The sequence below is a fragment of the Falco biarmicus genome, chromosome 4 (genome assembly GCF_023638135.1).
Source record: "Falco biarmicus isolate bFalBia1 chromosome 4, bFalBia1.pri, whole genome shotgun sequence".
Taxonomy (NCBI): domain Eukaryota; kingdom Metazoa; phylum Chordata; class Aves; order Falconiformes; family Falconidae; genus Falco; species Falco biarmicus.
Window position 1 is genome coordinate 23603754 of NC_079291.1, and position 18931 is coordinate 23622684.

Sequence of the window (18931 nt, forward strand, 5' to 3'; positions counted from 1 at the left end):
TAGAATAAAAAAAAAAAAGTGGTGATGTTACCACATAAAATAAAATTCAGTAATCTACAATGTTTTTCTACTGAAGACAAAGTGCTTTCAATTACAAATACAGCCAGAGAAATACCCACACCACCTTCTGAAAAATTAAGATCACTTAACAGTACATTCAAACTTTCAGAAATAAGTGTAAGACTCTGAAAAGATTTTTTTTTTTCTAGAGCAAAAATGCTAATGCTCTAATGCTAGTTTAGCTAAATGCTAAACTGAATTAGGTTTTTATTTGTTTTAGTTCTGGAAACGAGCACAGGTCAAGCATTTTATTATCAGTTCTAGGTAGCTAGAACAGGGACTCTAAAGACTCAGAACAACTGAATATGAGAGATCACAGATAGTATGGGCAGCACAGTCTTGCTGTTGGCAATGACTCTATATACCTCAAACATGCAAGAAAAAAATAGCCTTCCAGTCTGGAATATACTACAGACTCCTCTCTTGTTAGTGGTACAGCTTCCCAGAAATATACGTGTTATCTTTGAAATTGTAATTTCCGGAATGGAATAACTTCAATATTGCATTCCATTCAATTTGAAAAGGTGTGAACCTTCTTCCTGCTTCTTTCTTTGTGTCTTCCACAAAATAAAATAAAATAAATACTGGAATAGGATTTCAAAATCAAATAAACTCATAGACAAAAACTGAATAATTCAGCTACATGTAACCATAAATTGACTTTACACACAGACAACTCTATTCTTGGTTTTTTCTGAAAAGATTGTCATTGTATTTTTTTGAATATAAAATTCTCAGTTATTTTAGCACACAAGAGTTACAGCTCAGAACAAACTTTGTTCTGTAAACATTTGATAAACTAAGAAAGGAAAATTTTAATATATAAACTTTTAATAAACTATTATTATATATTTTGTTTCTATAATAGAAGCATTCTCACCTTGTTTGTCCACATTCACATGTTTTTGTCACAAAGGCTGGACATGAAGGGCAAGGTCCTGGATGGCACAGGCTTAAAAATAAGTCAAAAAAGCAAACAAAATTGTAAAATTAACTTTAGCTTTACTACAGTCCCAGAGAAACAATCACCATGATCCAATGTGCAGTGCATTATCAGAAGACTATAGAAGCTACCTACACTCCTGCAGGGTATGAAAGCATTATTAACACAAGTAAAAAATACTAAGTATTATAGTTGCATCAGTCTCAAACATCACAGATGTTGAAGGAAAACTTCAGTATTCCTGCTGCTGTCAAATCAACAGTAACAGCGCTATAAAATTTCGTATTTTGCATTTCACCAGCAGAAAAATGCATCAACTCAACCATGTTCATCACTGGTAACACTAAAAACAAACATCACATGTCCAAAACATTAATACTTTTCTTTCTTCAATGACCTTGTATAGATTAGAGACAAAAACTTCTCTATGAATTTCTTCTTTTGGGAGCTGATTCTTTTATTTTTGAACACAGCATTTCTCATACCACCAGTAAGAGTTGCTGCTCCTTTTCCTGCAAGGTAGCACATGGGAGATGCAGCAAGTCTGCCTCAGTTTTCTTTCTTACTATCAAGTGCGATTTCCCTTAAGTGTCATCAGTGCCAGTCCTTCCCTGATTACCAGAGCTCATTACCTACTTCAAGAAACACTAGGTGGTCCCTATCTGCATATAGACCTGTACTGGGCACAGACAAGCCCAGGTTTTCGAAATTATACTTAACTTGCCTGCATTCTTCCTCAGCCAGCCCTCATTCCCTTTTTTTGCAAATATAGCAACACCCCTGTGGAGCAATTATTATTGGCCAGGACTGACCAGCCTGGATGTCCTAGCCAACAGAAAGAAAAAAACAAACCAAAAAAAAAGCCACAAACAACAAACCTACCACCACCAAAAAGCCCATAAACACAGACTACCCAATTAGATGGCAATTACTAAATTCCCCAAGTACAGTTGTTATGTAAGTACTAATTAGTTAACCAGTCACTATAGTCATAATGCAATATAACCAAGTCATGTCAGCAATTTGTCAACAGCCATCTGGCTCCCTTCTTCCTCTACCACTCCTCCCAGCTGACAATAAGGCCTAACCTACCACCCAACTTAGCTCTAACAGTGAAGCCAAGCCACGACATGATAAACCGAATCAACGCAAAACACCACAAACAAAACCAAAAAACAAACCACCAAACAAACTAGAACCCTCCCTCTTCGAGAGGTTGGGCTTATGGCATAATAAGAGTAAAATAAGCTCCAGGGCAGGCATGAGGAAAGGGAGAAAAGAGCAAAACTGATGGAGCAGAGAAAATGATACAGAGGGAAATGGGGAACCCATTAAATTAACTAAAACTGTATTATGGAACCTCAGACAATGAGAATTAACTTGCACATTCAGCAATAGAATATGTCTTGTAAAAGGACAGCACTATTTATTTCACTGTCTTGACTTTAACTCTCACTGACGCATGCAGGATTCTAAAAGCTGGATGTCAGCTTATATACTTAAGAATCAGATTAGAAGTAGATATAAACTCAAAATACTATGATCTAAGTTGTAACTGGGAAAAGGGCGAAGATATATCATCTTCCCATATCCTGTCATGCTAAGTTTTCTACCTGGTATATTATTTTCCTCAACATTATCATATTCAAGCAATGTTAACATTGCATCTATGAGCCAGTCTTGGCACACTTTTCTGATGACATTACACCACCCAACAGCAGCTTATACTGATCACAAGTATTTTTAGGTTGTAGCCACCTATAACAGCAGACTGCAGCCTTAGAGCAAGATTCCTTCTGTTAGAAGAGTATAACGCAATTAATTTCCAGACATGTCCAAGTTTTGACAAACGTGTTTCTGAGACAGTTTTAAGTAAGCTTGCATCATTTTGTTCATATGAACAGAAAAATTCTAGTAATGCAAAAGCTAACACTTTGAAACCAACCTTCTAACTTTAAGAATAAGCATTCTGTATGCACCCCTCCAGATACACACACTTGCACTCCACTAACTTAGCAAAAGTGTCTGGTACTTTATGCAGAAGCTACAGTATGTCTACAGTTCCAGGATTTACTTGATCAATACAACAACAGTTCAGATCGAAATCTGAATTTCCTTCAGCACAGACACACAGAGGAAGCACAGAAAATTCTCCTTAGATGATAAAGATGGGTGGTACCTTAGAGTTTTAGTCTGTTTTAAGGGACTAAGCAAAAAGTTAAGTTAAAAAACAGTGTAACAAACTGAACTCAAAAGGACAGGCTGAAGATCTCAGCATTAACTTCTGTTCAGTGAATGCAGAGTCTTATTTTTACTGAAGCACCATTATCTATCATTGGCACAGACATTTCACGATTTACTGCTGCTGCTCTGACAACTGGCATACAAGAGAAGCTGTGATGACAGATACATCTAGACATAGGAAAAATTAATCTACCATTTCCCCGACAGTGAAAATACTAGATACTGTAAGACAGCCCAAAGGGACTTCCAGTAACTGCTGTGGAAAAGATTACAGCACCAAAGAGATATGAAGGAAGACCAGACACTAGTTTAAACAGGTAGAGAGAAAATTTAATTTACTGCCTTTCTAAGACCTTTTTCAAATGCTCTCAAGGCCTTGCATAGTTCCAGCCGGCAGGGAGAACTTCAGAGTCTTAAAAGAAGTTTAAGTTTGTCATGAAGCTTACTATCAGGAACATTTTCTTGAAGGTTAAGCTAGATGGGTTTTTTGATGTAGAAGCTAACAGAGCGAAATGAATTTCAGTGTATTTAAACTAATAACGTGAAAAGAATTCACTTTGTGAAGTGCTATGAATGCCACAGCTCAAACTAGCAAAGGACTTTCAAAGCATTCCCCTTTCAAATAGTGGCTTGCCTGTTGCTCAGCTTAGCCAAAAAAGCTGTTTATATAAAAGGCTACAAACCTATTTCACTAAATCTGAGCAAATATTAAAGATTTATTATTAAAACAGGATAAATTACCCTCACTCATTTTCACCAAAATGGGCTAGCTAGTGCCACACAACACACAAAGATCCAACCAAACTCTATACCATGTAAAGGAAATTAATCTGACTTTTTTCTTTTTTTAAAAAATATAGATGTAATTGTGTTAAATACAGTTGGGAATTGGCCAACCATTAAAGAAATCTGTGGGGCCGGGGGGTGTGCGCGCGCGTAAAACCCCCCCAAACATAAATGAATAGCCAAAGTACCACTTCAACAGAAAATCATTCCAGTGTTATAAAGGGGATCAATACACAGGCGTAAGCTTGTTACAGGCAACAAGCTTAAGAATTGCCGTACCTCTGTAAGCTCATTTTAAAAATCTGAGTACCGATTTCAGACATACCTTACAAGTATAAAAGAGATGCTAAATCATATGAAAGCCATAACCACCAAGGTCACACAATCTAAGAAAACATATTTCTGATTCAAACCGAAAATACATAGGATGCATAGGTCTCATTACACCATTTTAGACATTGCTTAAAGACAAATACCTCAAAAATTATGGTCTACCACAGCAAAGTAGAAAACCATGACCAATTAGACACACACACACAACACACTTCTTGCCTGAACCTGGCTGTCATCCTAATCTCTCTTAACCAGGGTATGAGCTTTAATATTCTTTCCAAAAGCATCTATGTGATGCTGACAGCTCTTGACATTCTTATTACCCATATCAGGATCTGTTCTCTTTTGAATCTTGTTAGTTATTTGCATCAATTTCTTGCAAGGAGATGCCCTGCCTAGGCAGAATGTATTTTATGTATTCTGAATTTGTCACCTTCCAATTTAATTGAAGGTCTCATTTCCCACACAGGTAACACAGCAGGGGAGAAAATCCCCATATTTTCAATGTTTTCTTGATAAAACTAATCACTTCAATTTTAAACTAATCTCTTTACTTTTAGATCCAAACCTTTTCCCCAGTTTTAATCCAATTCTTTCTCCTCAGCCACAGAAGTCTGATGCTTACTCAGTTTTAAAGGGAAAACAGATGCTCAGCTATCTTAATCCACTTTGATCCATTTAAACTTGCTAATTCATATTACATTAAGAATAACATAACCACCTAAGCAGCACTTGGAACAGCACAACTGACACCACCAGAAGATGACATGACCAGTCACTTTGCCCTCAGGGCCCCTCATTCCACAGCAGACCATCACTCACAAAAGCCTAGCACCTCACAGGGTGCATACAGAAGGCAGGCAGCAGGAGGGAGCCCAAACTTTAGACCACCACCACCTATACACCACCTCCCATACTCTGCACGTTTCATCTATATGGCAGAAGGAGCAAATACAAGCAGCCTAATGTGAAGCAATGAGAACAAGTTTCTCTGGGTCATGGTTTAACCCCGGGCAGTAAAAAAGTACCACACAGCTGCACTCTCACTCTCCACCACCACACCGCCCCAGACCCCCAGACAGACAGGGAGGAGAATCAGGAAGGAATATGAAACTCAAGGGCTGAGATAAGAGCAGTGTAATAATTAGAAGGGGGGGGGGGAAACAACAATAATAATTATAATGAGAAGGAGGGAGGGGAAAAAAAAACAACAATAAAGTGATGCACAATACAGTTGCTCACCACCTGCTGACCAATGCCCAGCCAGTCCCCGAGCAGCGATCAGCCCACCCCAGCCAACCCTCCCCCCACCAGTTTATATACCGAGCATGAGTCCCATGGTATGGAATAGCCCTTTGGCTAGTTTGGGTGAGATGCCCTGGCTGTGTCCCCTCCCAACTTCCTGCGCCCCTCCAGCCCTCTCGCTAGCAGGGCCTGAGAAACTGGAAAGCCCTTGACTTCGTGTAAAAATTACCCAGCAACAACTAGAAACATCAGTGTGCTATCAACATAGGTCACACCAGAGCCAAAACACAGCACTGCACCAGCTACTAAGAGGAAAATTAACTCTAGCCCAGCTGAAACCAGGACAGTCTGCTATAAGGACAAAAGAGGATAATGTATCTGCAGTGCAGCTCTCTGATGTGGCACTACCAGAATGAAACAAGTGTGTGGTTTCTGAAATCTCAGGTAATATTGCAATTCCAGTTCTGTTGCTAGACACTGCATAAATCATGCTGATATAAAGAGCAGAGAATAGCTATAAGCATCTAAATCTTCCATACTCTGTTGATGCAACAGCCACAAAGACAAGTAAGAAACTAAGCAAGAACCCCCTGACTCAAAAAGCAGGTTTCCAAAGACTCAAATTCAAGTCGCACCAATGAACAGGGATTCATCCAGATAGCTCTGTCAGAGCCTCATGGACTACAGACACAGGGGTCTGCTCAACTGTTAAGACAATGCATGGAGCCAGACTTATTAAATGAGAGTCCCACATCAACGGCAAAGGGTTTCCCAGAATAGATGGGATTAAATACTGCAGAAGGGGCAACATCAAGAATGCCACACCGACACTCAAGACACGAGCACTAGACTCATTCCACTGCCCCTAACAATGGACACATCCCTACTATTAACTAAAGTCGCATACGACTGAAGAGCGGGAATAACTCAGAGGATTCTTCGTCCCATCACACTGTGAGGCAGGAGGTCTTGACAAAGACATGAAACATTTGATGCAGAAACAGGGGGGGGCGGACAGACCAAAAAAGCTTTTAGGATCTCAGTGAGCAAAATGGCATTTATGGTTCAAACCTTATGGGAACCTGTGAGAGCAGAGGAAAAAGGCACACAGCAGATCCACAATCCAAAGAAACAAGTGTTTGCAAAAAAGAGTTCCAAGATCATCTCAACACAAGCAAAAACCATGAAACACTCTTGGCCCTGATGGCAACAAGTCCACCTTTGAATGCTCTCTTTAAGAAAAATTCTGCCCAGATACAGATTATGATCCAGATTTCTAGATCAGTTGAGGCTGTCCAGTGGGAAGGAGCTGGTAAGATAGACTACCAAAGATGCATTCAGATGATAAAGCTCCACATCTCTAACTCCACCACTTCCTGATACAGCAAGAGGGAACAAGGTTTCTACTTGCTTTTTGATACAGCAGATGGAGGCAGCGCATCCTCATAAATACCCAAGATTCCCACATGGGAGGAAGAAGTATCCAGAACACACTGAGCAATGGCCAAAACTGGGTAACACCAATGCTGAAAGTGCATTCCCCACCAGATCACTATCACAAGTCAAAAAGTGCCAAAACCACCCCTTATTTTCATTTGCACCTTTGCTGTTTCTATACCTCCAGGACTGACGATCTCAGCATGGTTTTACTCAAGTGCAACAAGTTGAATGATAACACTCTTGAATTTGCTACACTTAAACTGGTAGCACATTGGAACTTTAAAACAGCCCGATTTTCACAGCTCTTGATACAGATCAGACTACCAGGGACTACAAATTTTTTAGCTTGCAAGAGGCAAAGTATTTCCTCCACTGTTCAGAAGATGTCCAAAAGAGAATGCCAGACTGAGCCTCTGCTGTAGACTAGGAAAGGAAAGAAGGAAAAAAAAAACCAACCAAAAAAAGAGCACTGTAGAAGAATGGCTGCAGAAGCGTGGCCTTAGAATCTCTGAAGATCCGCACAATCCAGGCCTGGTATTAGAATAGGCCTGTAACCAGAATTGTACTGAAGTTGCTGTGCTGAAGTTAACAAGAAAGGTAGCCTTGAGCTATTCTTGAATCCTGAGCCCAAGTAATTATGTTGTGCCAACAGGCCGTGGCTGTAACAAGCTACAGCTGCTGGGAAAGCAGGTGCAGGGCCAAGAAAGATAGGGAGCAGTAGGGGAAAATAGGGAGTAACAAACTACAAGGCTGAAGCACAGTGACACAATTAGCTACATGGATAGAATGCTTATTTTAGTCATGATGATTAGGGGTGTGAGAACCGTGCACGTTTAGAGACTACTAACCAATTATATTTCTGCTTTATGAATATGCATGTGTATCGGTTCTATACAAGCAGTGTTAGAAACTAATAAAGTTGAGCAAGATGCATAACTCATATTGAGCATCTTCTTGACTCCGACGAACCCTTCTTCCAACAGAGCAGCTATTTCTTCCAAGCACTATAGGAAAGTCTTTCAGGTAGCAAATTGCAGTCAGTTAGTTCTCATAGTTAAGGAATCTACCTCTGACTGGGCCAAAAAGTCCTCCACAGACATATGCCTCTCCTGAGATAAAGACGAGCAGCTGGGCTCCAACAGAATCAGTGTTCTGCTGAGTCAGGATATCAGCTACAAACCACAGCAAAAATGATTTATGAATTAAGAAAAATGCTGTAGCTCTTAAATGAGTCTGAAAAGAAATCTAGTATTTCTAATGTGGGAAAGAAGTATTAAAGAGTACAGAAATCTTTCATTCAAAATGTTGAAATAGGTTTAAACCAGAACACGTTAAATAAAAGTTCGGAGTAAAGTTCTAGCAAAATTCCGAGTTTTAGTAAACCTTGGAAGAAGTGTGAAATTACTATCTATTTGATAATCTGAAGACAATCTATATTAACAAGGCCAAGTGCAAGGTCCTGCACATGGGTTGGGGTGATCCTAAGCACAAACACAGGCTGGGCAGAGAATGGACTGAGAGCAGCCCTGAGGAGAAGGGCTTGGGGGTGCTGCGGGATGAGAAGCTCAACATGGCCCAGCAATGAGCACTTGCAGCCCAGAAAGCCAACTGAATCCTGGGCTGCATCAAAGCAAGCGTGGCCAGCAGGTCAAAGGAAGGGATTCTCCCCCACTGCTCTGCTCTTGTGCGACCCCAACTGCAGCACTGAGTCCAGCTCTGGGCCCCCCCAACATAAAGACATGGACCTGCTGGAGTGAGTGCAGAGGCCACAAAGATGCTTAAACGGCTGGAGCACCTCTCCTATGGAGACGGCCTGGGAGAGTTGGGGTTGTTCAGCCTGGAGAAGAGAAGGCTCCAGGAAGACATTAGAGCACCTGCCAGTACCTAAAGGGGCCGACAAGAAAGCTGGAGAAGGACTTTGTACAAGGCCGTGTAGTGATAGGACAAGGGGGAATGGCTTTAAATTGAAAGAGGGGAGATTTAAATTAGATATTAGGAAGAATTTACTTTACTGTGAGGGTGACAAGGCACTGGCAAGGGTTGCCCAGAGCAGCTGTGGCTGCCCCATCCCTGGCAGGGCTCAAGGCCAGGCTAGATGGGGCTTGGAGCAACCTGGAGTAGTGGAAGGTGTCCCTGCCCGTGGCAGGGGGTGGGAGCTAGACAATCTCTAGAGGTCCCTTCCAACCCAAACCGTTCTATTTGTTGGAATGACTGAAGTTTTTGATTCTGTACCAAGAGCAGAAACAATTGGTTCTGACTATTAAAACTTTCACAACAGAAATATGAATAGGCATTACAGACCAACTTCCATACTTGAAAAATGAAGCTAGATACAGTAGGAACAACATAATTTATTTTTTCTGACTAGCACGCATATTTATACATTGAAAAAACTCACCTAATGCTATTAACCTTATCAATATTACACTACCACACTGCTAAAAAAAGATCTAAAGGAAAATATCCAGAACGAAAACCAGAATTGCTGTTCTTTGCCTCTCATTGATTTATACTAATAAATGTTAACAAAAACAATCCAAGTTATGTATACTGACCAAGATCTCCATGAGGGATTCTGGTTCAACCACCCAGTGGTCTCAACAAATAGTTAAATACATATTGCCCTCTTATCCTCAACAGCTTACAAGCCAAAGGAAAGAAAAAGAAAAAAACGGATAGAAGTAAGCAGTCCTTCAGTTTAACAAAGTACCACCGCTTTTAGATTAACTTACACAAACACTATTACAGGAAAAGCAGTACCTAGAACATCTGGTGGACCACTGGATACATGTTTAAAATCACTTCCATTGACTATTATTTTTCTGCATCAATGAAAGTTCTTGAAACCAAGCCAGGCAGCTGGTTCAGTTCCTAAAATGGATGGAAATCTTGCTACAACTATTTTTCTTAACCTTCTGTTCATTCTCTCATATGAACTCTCTTCAGAAATACAAATGCAAAAAAAGCCTTCATTTCTTCCAGGCTTCAGATGAGCTATAAACAAAATACAGCCCCGAGCATATCCTACAGTCAAAAAATATCCAAATGCAGTCTTCAGAAACTTTCCCTAGATCATTTCAATATTCATATGATAAACATTCACTTACATGTTACAAAGATGTGGACAGTCCAAACACTGTCTCTTCTTTCCACAAAGTTCCCCACAGCTATGTGGGATTTCATTTCTATTCCATTCAGGATTGTGCACCTTACCTAAACCATATCAAAAGACAGAAACATATTTATTGCCTTGAATACAATACTAAATTTGGGAAAAATACTACATCAACAAGAAAAAGCTGTATTTACAATATCTTCTTTGAAAAACAAGATGACACCACATGTTTACTTTTTCTCCGTTTTCAGTGATGATATATACACTCAACTTCTTTATAAGTAAGTGCTACTGGAATATCAAGCTCCAGAAGATTCTTTCCTCCTATGCTCTCAGCAGGCACTTAGGTAGTTGGTATTTTACATTAAATTAAACTCATACAATGTAAGAAAATTAAAAGTCCTCTTTAGTTGGTCAGGCTGCATAGTAAATGAGACAAAGGGTGAAACTCCCTTGCTGCCTCAACACAGAAGAAAAAAAGACACCATTCCCAGAAAGTAAGATCTAGCTGGGAAGGTGATGCAGAATACGGGCAAATGAAATGACTAAGTATAAAAGTAATTTCTCTAAAAAGAAGCAGACTCTACATAAATCTAAACATTAAAGGTTGATATTTTGATGAATACACAAATCCAGTATGTTATCTTCAAGTATTCTGTACTTCAGATAAGCGCTGAAACCGTATTTTAATTAAACTGACATACTGTTAGCAAATCCCACAGCTCAGTGCATGAGATGACCATCAGGGTCAAAGTTAATTGCCACAGTTAACACATGCAAACCTAATTTGTCTCTCTGCAAGAGGTTAATTAAACTAACAATAAAACAACTGAGCCAACAAATTTGAGTTGCAACAACTAAAAAGACTAAGAAAATGTATTTTTGGTGACATGGTTATGTAATTTTAACTCTTCTAGTACACCTTTGTATATTCTACAAGCAGCAAATTAGGATAACACAAATAAACACCACAAATGGCATTTTTTCACCTGAGCCTCAATTAACTAGTTGAATACCCAGGAAAGGAAGACTCAGAAGAACAGCAAGCTAGGAATTTCCTCATGGAATGGTGGAAAAAAAACCCCACACCACCACACCCAACAAATAGTTAGTATTTTGCATCAAATGGAAGATAGCTTTGCATAAGCAACTGGTGGTGTCCAAACACTGTGTCATTAACGTAAAATTATCAGTACAGATTAAAGTCCTATGTTCCAACATGGCGCTCTGCTAATATTAACCCCAAGGACAACTCAAGGTTCCTACTGTAGGTCTCCCAAAACTATGAAACAGTCTTTAAGCCTAGGCAGAATTTCTTTCCTGTTTAACAGATGGACAACCTGTCTTAAAAGTGTCATTTTCCTTTGGAATCAAAACACGCAATGTAACTGAATTGTTATCTCTATACTCGTAAGATTCCACACATTGTCATACAAAAACTGTCTTACCTGGATTGCACTGTTCTTAACTGACTCACTGACACATTTAGATAAAGAGAACTTTAGATAAAAATGTCAATTATTACAACATAAGTCTATGTTCTTTAGGGCAAGCTCAATGACTCCCAGTGCCTTTCTCAAGTCCAAAACACTGTTTTGTAGGAAGTAAGGTGAAACTTCCCCGTGACTCAAGACTCAAGGAAGAGAAAGCTACATGATATCAACAGAAATTTTGCAAGCGTAAATCCCAAACAAAATTTATTTGCATGTATCCAATTAAGTAACATAATTTCTCCCTTTTTGTCATATATTTACAGCTTAGTGAATGTTATACTCACTTCATTTACCACTTTTATTAAATGTGTATCCGAAAAGGTCTGAAAAGTCTGAATATTATTTCCTATTTAACCTGTATATGTCCCTGATCAACATAAATGATGAAACTGCTACATCACTTTAACGGTTTAGATGGTTGTATGCTTGAATTGTGTATTATTTTGGTGTATCTTGCCACAAAGACAGACATAACACATGCAGGCTATTTCAGTCCTTCGACAGAAAAAAGCTTATAAGATGGCAGGCCAAATTATCATTATTCTATAAAAATCACTCTTTTTACATAGTGATATGAAAATACCACTTACAATTTAATGTGTGATTCTCTGTGCAGCCACCTTCCAGTGTCAATAGTTTTAAACATGGTTAAATTTCAGGGATGTCAGCAAATGAGCAGCCATACTGAATTCCAAATTAAAAAAAAAACAACTATCAAAATGACAAAACCGTTTTTCTTCACAAAAGCACGCAAGAAACTCACCACAGAAACAAGTGTAAGTTTTAGGAACTTGCGTAGAAGCATTCTGACAAGCTGGACATCTCCAACCACTATTACCATCTGTAGACAAAAAAAAATTAAAGATAAAAATGACTTAAAAGTAAATAAAGGAGCTAATTTGCAAACCTAGAATAAATGCTCTCACCTTTTTTTACCACAGCTGCAACCAAACTAGTTTTTCCATTTACTCAGAAGTGGCGAGAAAGCATGTTAATAAAAATGCATTTTACACAGTATCAAGATAAACACAGCAGTGGTACTTCATGCAACTAGGCTCCAACTTTATATAGAAACAAGAACAAATTTTAAAATTCCACTTTTTCTTCTATTATCGTGTACTCTGTTGTAAGACATTCTACTAGGATGAGAAAACACTTTTCTATGAGGAAAAAAAGTGCTAAAGCATGGGCAACTGGTGAGAAAAATATAATTACCTACAGTCTTAAGCATAACCTGTATTTTTCTTTTCACTGTCCTCTCATGTTTGAGTTAACATGTCTTGTAGAAGACCAATTTAATATTGCTTCATGTTCAGAATAAATTAGTAATATATAAACCAGAATAGTCTACTGTAATTAATTTAAAGGTGACAATACCTAGCTATTGACTAGGACATTATTCTTCAAGTTGGTATTTTATTAAATAGTAGGGTTTTTGCTTCTGCATTTCAGGAGGGTGTTGTTTAGCAGTAAAGGAAGAACTTCAGCGTTAAGGAAAGCAACATCCATGAAGATGTTTCCCAAATTCAGTATGTAATCTGGCTATGAAGAATACCAGTGTGAGAGCACCACTGAACACAAAAGAGGACAGGGAGAAGAAACTGAGATTTTTTATATGTATATATATATATAAATAAAAATAAAAATATATAAACTGATTAGCTCTTACTGTCACTCTTACCCAATCAATTCTGTGCTGGGTAAATTCATAAAGCTGTGTTCTTGGTGATTAAGGAATCTGACCAAGTTTTACGGTATTTTCATGTTATGAATGCAGGAGGGCTTGCAAGCAGAAAACCCTATGTGTGACAAGACGACAGGCACACCTAGGCTCACTATCAACTGAAACGGAGACCTCTTACATTAACCATCATATTGCACAATGGTGACTTTTCACAAACTGGGAATTATCCAGATTACAGACTGCCCTGACAGACTTGAAATGCCTATCTAAAGCATGTCTATTCTTTTCAATACTTGTTGCTTATTCATGCCCCTTGTCATCCTGGCTCGTATCACTGTGCCACCAAGACTGCTGCAGAGCACCATACAATTAGGGGCTGAGTAGCTGCAGGACAGTGACTCAAAGAGTACACTCTCACATTCAAGACCAATCTGCATTTCCTGACCAATATTTTTTTTTTTTTGACTGCTACAAACAGAAACATCTTAGAAAGAAGTGTTAAAAGCTACACGTAAAAACTGGCAGCAGTATTTGCTGACAAAGCTGTCAGCACCTTATGTGGCTCATCCCAAAGCTAGCATACTAAACCCTAAGGGATTCCCTCCAGGATTACTTTGTAAAGTATACTTAACTATTACATTATCAACATTTCTTTCACTGTTATTCCATGTTACCTTTGTCAAAAGCTGTGAAGGTAAGCTTCAGAAGGCCTCTTCTATCGCCATCTCTCCCAGAGCAGGATGTCTAGTCCTCTACAAACAGCTTCTCTAGAGAATAGTAAGGGTCCAAGTAGAACAGCCTTTCAAGATGTATTTTGTGCTTCTTAATTATTGATTATCCTTGGTTCCTTTAAGACGTAACTACACGGATGTGGCTCCACCCACAATGGGCATGCAGTTGTTTTCCTCTAAGAATGCAAGATATAAAATTTTTCTTCCTGGATTCAGACACAATTACTGAAGGATAGAATGACTGTAGGATGACTCCTGACATCCACGTTTGTAAGGAGTGGTCCTGTAACCATTCCTTACGAATCCTGATTACTGAAGAAAGAGAGAAGGATGACCCTACAGAATCAACATTCCACTCTCAGGTATCTTCTCACTGAGTAGCAGTGAAGCAGGCAGAAATCCAAAGACTCCAGAACAGTCGTCTAAGCAAAATCAAACACACCTCACTGCCATTTATAAATTTAGTATTTGCTATCCTCTCCCTCCTTCTGGGATATAAAGATTCCTTGCTTGTAATTATCTTTCCCACACATATTGCAAGCATCCCTATTTCTAGCACTTTCAGCCACAAAAAATCTGCGTCTGTTGTAGCAGCCCAGAATCCTGCCACTTCCTACTGTATACCTGTTGTCATAAAGGCACAGTGAAGAATCTGCTCAGTTTCCAGACTTGCAAAGGATTAACGGGTTCCAGAGAACCTTGAGTAGGAAAAGGGGGGAATTATAGATACAGATTATGGATCTTTATGTGCAGTTTCAAACAAGCAACTTTCCTCTTTACATGATGAGTCATAGGTGATTACATAAGAAAGGATCCAAACACATCTGCTGGAATAAAGAGAGAATGCTAAAAAGCTACATTTCCAAAAGCAGCAGTACAGCAGGACTTTTCAACATATATACAATGCTAGGTGCATAAAAAAAAAAACCCTCCAAACAGAAGATTTCAATCACCTCAGGTATAGCAGAATATACTAGTCAATACTGTCAGTTTCATGTTACTTTCTAAAAGGTGTTATGTAGCTCTCCAATGAGATAATCAGTATCAGTAAATTACTGCTTTGACTTCTCAGCTGGACACAATTAAAAGCTTTTGTCCCAGTAACAAAAAAAGTGGTAATGTTTGTGTAATATCCAAAGTACACAGAACTGCTTCAGCCCTTGAACAGCATGGCTGAAGGTAAAAAGAAGGGAAAAAAGAAAAAAATAGTCAAGTAGATTTATATTCAGACCACTGAAATCAGAAGCCATCTTTTAGGCCAATACCGGACTGGTACAGACCACAAGCTCATCTGGAAGTGGAGGGCTGGGGCAGCAGAGGGGGCAGAATACAGAAACAGTTGTAATAACTCAAATGTCTCTGGCCCTTCCAACCAAAATGAGTAATGCCAGTAAAACCACCTTCCCTGCAAAGAAGGGAGTAAATGGCTTAATGTTTTGTTCCATCAGCATAAAGGCATAGGTCAAACACCACTGACATATCAGTTTTTAAAAGAAGCAGGAGGAAGAAGGGGGCAAGAGACAACAATTTTCCCTTTATAGACATAACAAAGTATGTGCAATGCAGGCATTTTTGTCAGATTGACCTTAGCTGAGAATATCCATGGGTCACATTCCACCAATTATTCAAAATGTTAGAAAAAAAGCTTGCTAAGGAGAAAGTTATGTTCTTCCTTACAGGCAAGAATCTTTTCACATATTGGCAGTGATGCCTATCAGAGGCTCCTCATCCTCCTCCTGACTAGGACATCTCTAATAGACAATGAAAATCTATTCTCTAGTTCTGAGTGCTGCTGACAGTCTACATTGTAGAAATCCTGAACGATGGATGTCAACCACAAGTAAGCAGACCAAGAATAAAGCAATGCCCTATGACTCCCCATGATAATCAGGAGATTCTTTCACTTGATTTGGCCAAACTAAAAGTCATTTTTCAGATGACCATCAAGACAAGGCAAAATCATCTCTGAGGGAAGACACCTTAAGTATAACATACCTGAAAGTCTCCAAGGAAAGAGATACTGTCGGGTGCGAGAAAACTGTTACAGTAACCAAGGATAGTTCTTCCCTTCTTCCCACCCCAGCATAGTTCACTTCCCCTCCTCATCTGCACCCACCTTTGCACAGGTGCCAACCTGACAACCAGCTGCAGACCTTGGAATTCAGAAAACAGCACCTGCATTACATCAGTGAGTTCACTAACGAGCAACACAGGACACTGCATATGTACAACATGTTAATCTGCACTGCAGTGCATTCCTTTGAGCTTCATTCCCGAGCAGGGTTCTGTTGTGTTGAGTCTGCATTTGATTAGCCCTGGTGTCCCAGAGCTCCCATTGTGGCAGTGCTACACCTTCACTGAAGCCACAGCTTTCACTTGCTGAATGTTGTGCCTTGTCCCCAAGTGATCTGCACCTGCTTTTCCCACATAACAGATACCCATACTATTGATCTGGAAAACAGAACTATATGAGAAGATACCCCACCAAGGATGTTATCAACTTCATCCAACTTTCAGCCTCCTACTACATGTCATAGAAACAGAGCTTCTGTAAGACCTGAAATGAAGGGACATTTTCACGAAACATTCAGCTGCTTCAAAACACAAAAGACTGAACACTCAAAACTGATCTTACGAACAAAATATTCTCACTAGGCAGGAAATGAAACGTAGCAGTGAAAAGTTTGAGTGCTGAGATTAGGTAAAATTTCCTGGAATTCATTACATTTTCAAAATGAAGTAGATTTAAAGTAAATCACGTCCAGAAAAATATTTTTTTTCCTCTTCCAGAAAAACAGTGAATTAACAACTTCGGTAGATTACAGTGTCCTATTTCTTTTCTGGTAGAAATAATTACTGCCAGGGTTCTAGTGAATTCCTCAACATACAAAGCTTGAAAAGTAGAAACTACACTGACACAAGCCACCAGAAAACAAATACACTCTGTAGAAGTTCTAATCAAGATAGGGTAGCAGGGCCTTGCAAGTCAAGAAATATGCATCAGCATCCTTACTGGAGCTATGCAATCAGTTCTACTGAGGCCACCACCTTATCTCAATTAAGGGTTAGCTCAACTCCCCTCCTAAATGGTCACATATTTAGTCCACAAATTCTTATATGAAAAGCAAATGGCCAAAAGATATGGCTATTCGAAGTGCTGTCAGGATTCAAGTACCTAAGGTCACTGTCTTGGCAGATAGGCAAAACCTTCCTTACACAAGCAGATGCTCTTTTGATCAAGCAATAAGCTGTTTCAGGGAGAAAAATGAACTCCAAAGAAGATGACCAAAAAACAGCTAGGCAATAAAGGTTCTCAGTAGTCACTCTCAGTTACCCAAAAATCAAACATTCTGATGCCTTTATGTTTCAAATCTTGTACTGGTATTTCTAACTTCCTTTCTATTGCCAGTATGAAGCATGAGCAGCCCTACTGAGAAGTCCATCTATGCAACTTCAGAAATCCAAGAACTTTGTAACCAATCCCTTCTGCAAGAACTCTCAAACACCTGGAAGCAGCTGACAGTATTTCCTCAGTCTGCCCAGAGAAAGTCAGAAAGACACAGGAAGAATGGTAAATGCTAAACAAGCAGGGTACAGAAAAGATTAATACTATGGTCTTCAGAGTGTGTCTGTATCATACAACTGCAAACAGCAGAGACTGCAATTCAGCCTTAACTTACACCAAAGTGTTCAGAGGGCACCATGTAGTGGTATAAGCTGCAAAAAGTGATATAATACAAAGAATCTGAAACAGTTTAAGCTAATGATAAATGCAGAAACTCTGTCTTCTCTGAATTTCGTTTCACTGCATGGCACCAGTGATGGATTTCAGGAGTAGTTTATCAAAGAACAGAACTGAGAAGCGGTTGAGTAAAAGCAGACAAATAATGGCTGGAGTGCTGTTTCTGTTTGACTGCTCAGTCAAGCACATATGAGAGGATGAGACATTTCTTGGTGTATCAGAACATAGCCACAGAGCTTTGCATCTTGATGTACTGATTTCATTGAGTAATCTTATACTTATGTATCCAAACCTGAAAACTAGTTTTAGCTAGAATACTAGAAGGAATCAAAACAGTTAGGAGTATTATAAAAAGCATCCAAAGAATGCTGAAAAAAATTTTTTTTTTACTTAAAACTTGCTTGGTTTACAGCTTACTAATTACCTTAAACAATATTTGTAAGTCATTTTCCAACATACGAAACACATGAATCATGGTATTATTTATATTTGAGAGAGAAAACATCTGCAAAAGAGAATACCAACCTTCAGCTTGTGAAGCTGGTGATCGTGCCCACTTCTTAATACAATTCAGGTGGAATACATGGTAACAATTCTGACAGTTCCACACTGGGGCTACTATTCGGACCACCTCACAGCATACCATGCACTCGTACTTCTCTGTGGTCAGCTGTTCAATCAATGACCCTGCAAACAGAATATGTTACTTTGTACATCGAACATCTGCTAGCTGAGAAACAAAATTCGAATGGAATTCCAGGATTTCATTTAAATTATAACAGAACTTATTTTTCCTGTGTGGCTACAAGCAAGGTACTAGCTTACTCCTTGAAGATTCTCATTTGATACTTGCTACTTCTCTAGTCTCAGAGCAGGAAGAGTATAAGATTCCCATAAAAATGGCAACAATAATTCCTGTTGAATAGCAATCATTCTGATCTTATGAATTAAAATTAATTAAATTTTAAATTAAATATTAATTAAAATTAACAGTTTTAAATTTGGCAGAAGTCTGAGATTTTACTGGGAAATCTACCTTCACATAAAGTTTAAACCAAAAAGCTTAAAGCTCTTAACTACAGAAGTTTCAGCCAAAATTAAATTTAATTCCCCAT

General features: G+C 38.9%; 1 protein-coding gene across 3 annotated transcripts in view; it reads right to left on the minus strand.

The window, feature by feature from the left end:
- The window catches only part of NFX1 (nuclear transcription factor, X-box binding 1), a 75286-nt gene that overhangs the window by 45175 nt on the left and 11180 nt on the right, over positions 1-18931 (minus strand). For all 3 annotated transcript variants that reach the window (XR_008821336.1, XM_056335421.1, XM_056335422.1), the window contains exons 3-6: positions 18342-18503; positions 12423-12500; positions 10159-10264; positions 941-1012 (exon numbers count right to left, since the gene is read on the minus strand). Coding sequence is in view for 2 of the 3 variants with exons in the window: in XM_056335421.1 (XP_056191396.1) it covers positions 941-1012; positions 10159-10264; positions 12423-12500; positions 18342-18503 (418 nt within the window). In the remaining variant the exon portion in view is untranslated. The remainder of the gene's footprint in view (positions 1-940; positions 1013-10158; positions 10265-12422; positions 12501-18341; positions 18504-18931) is intronic.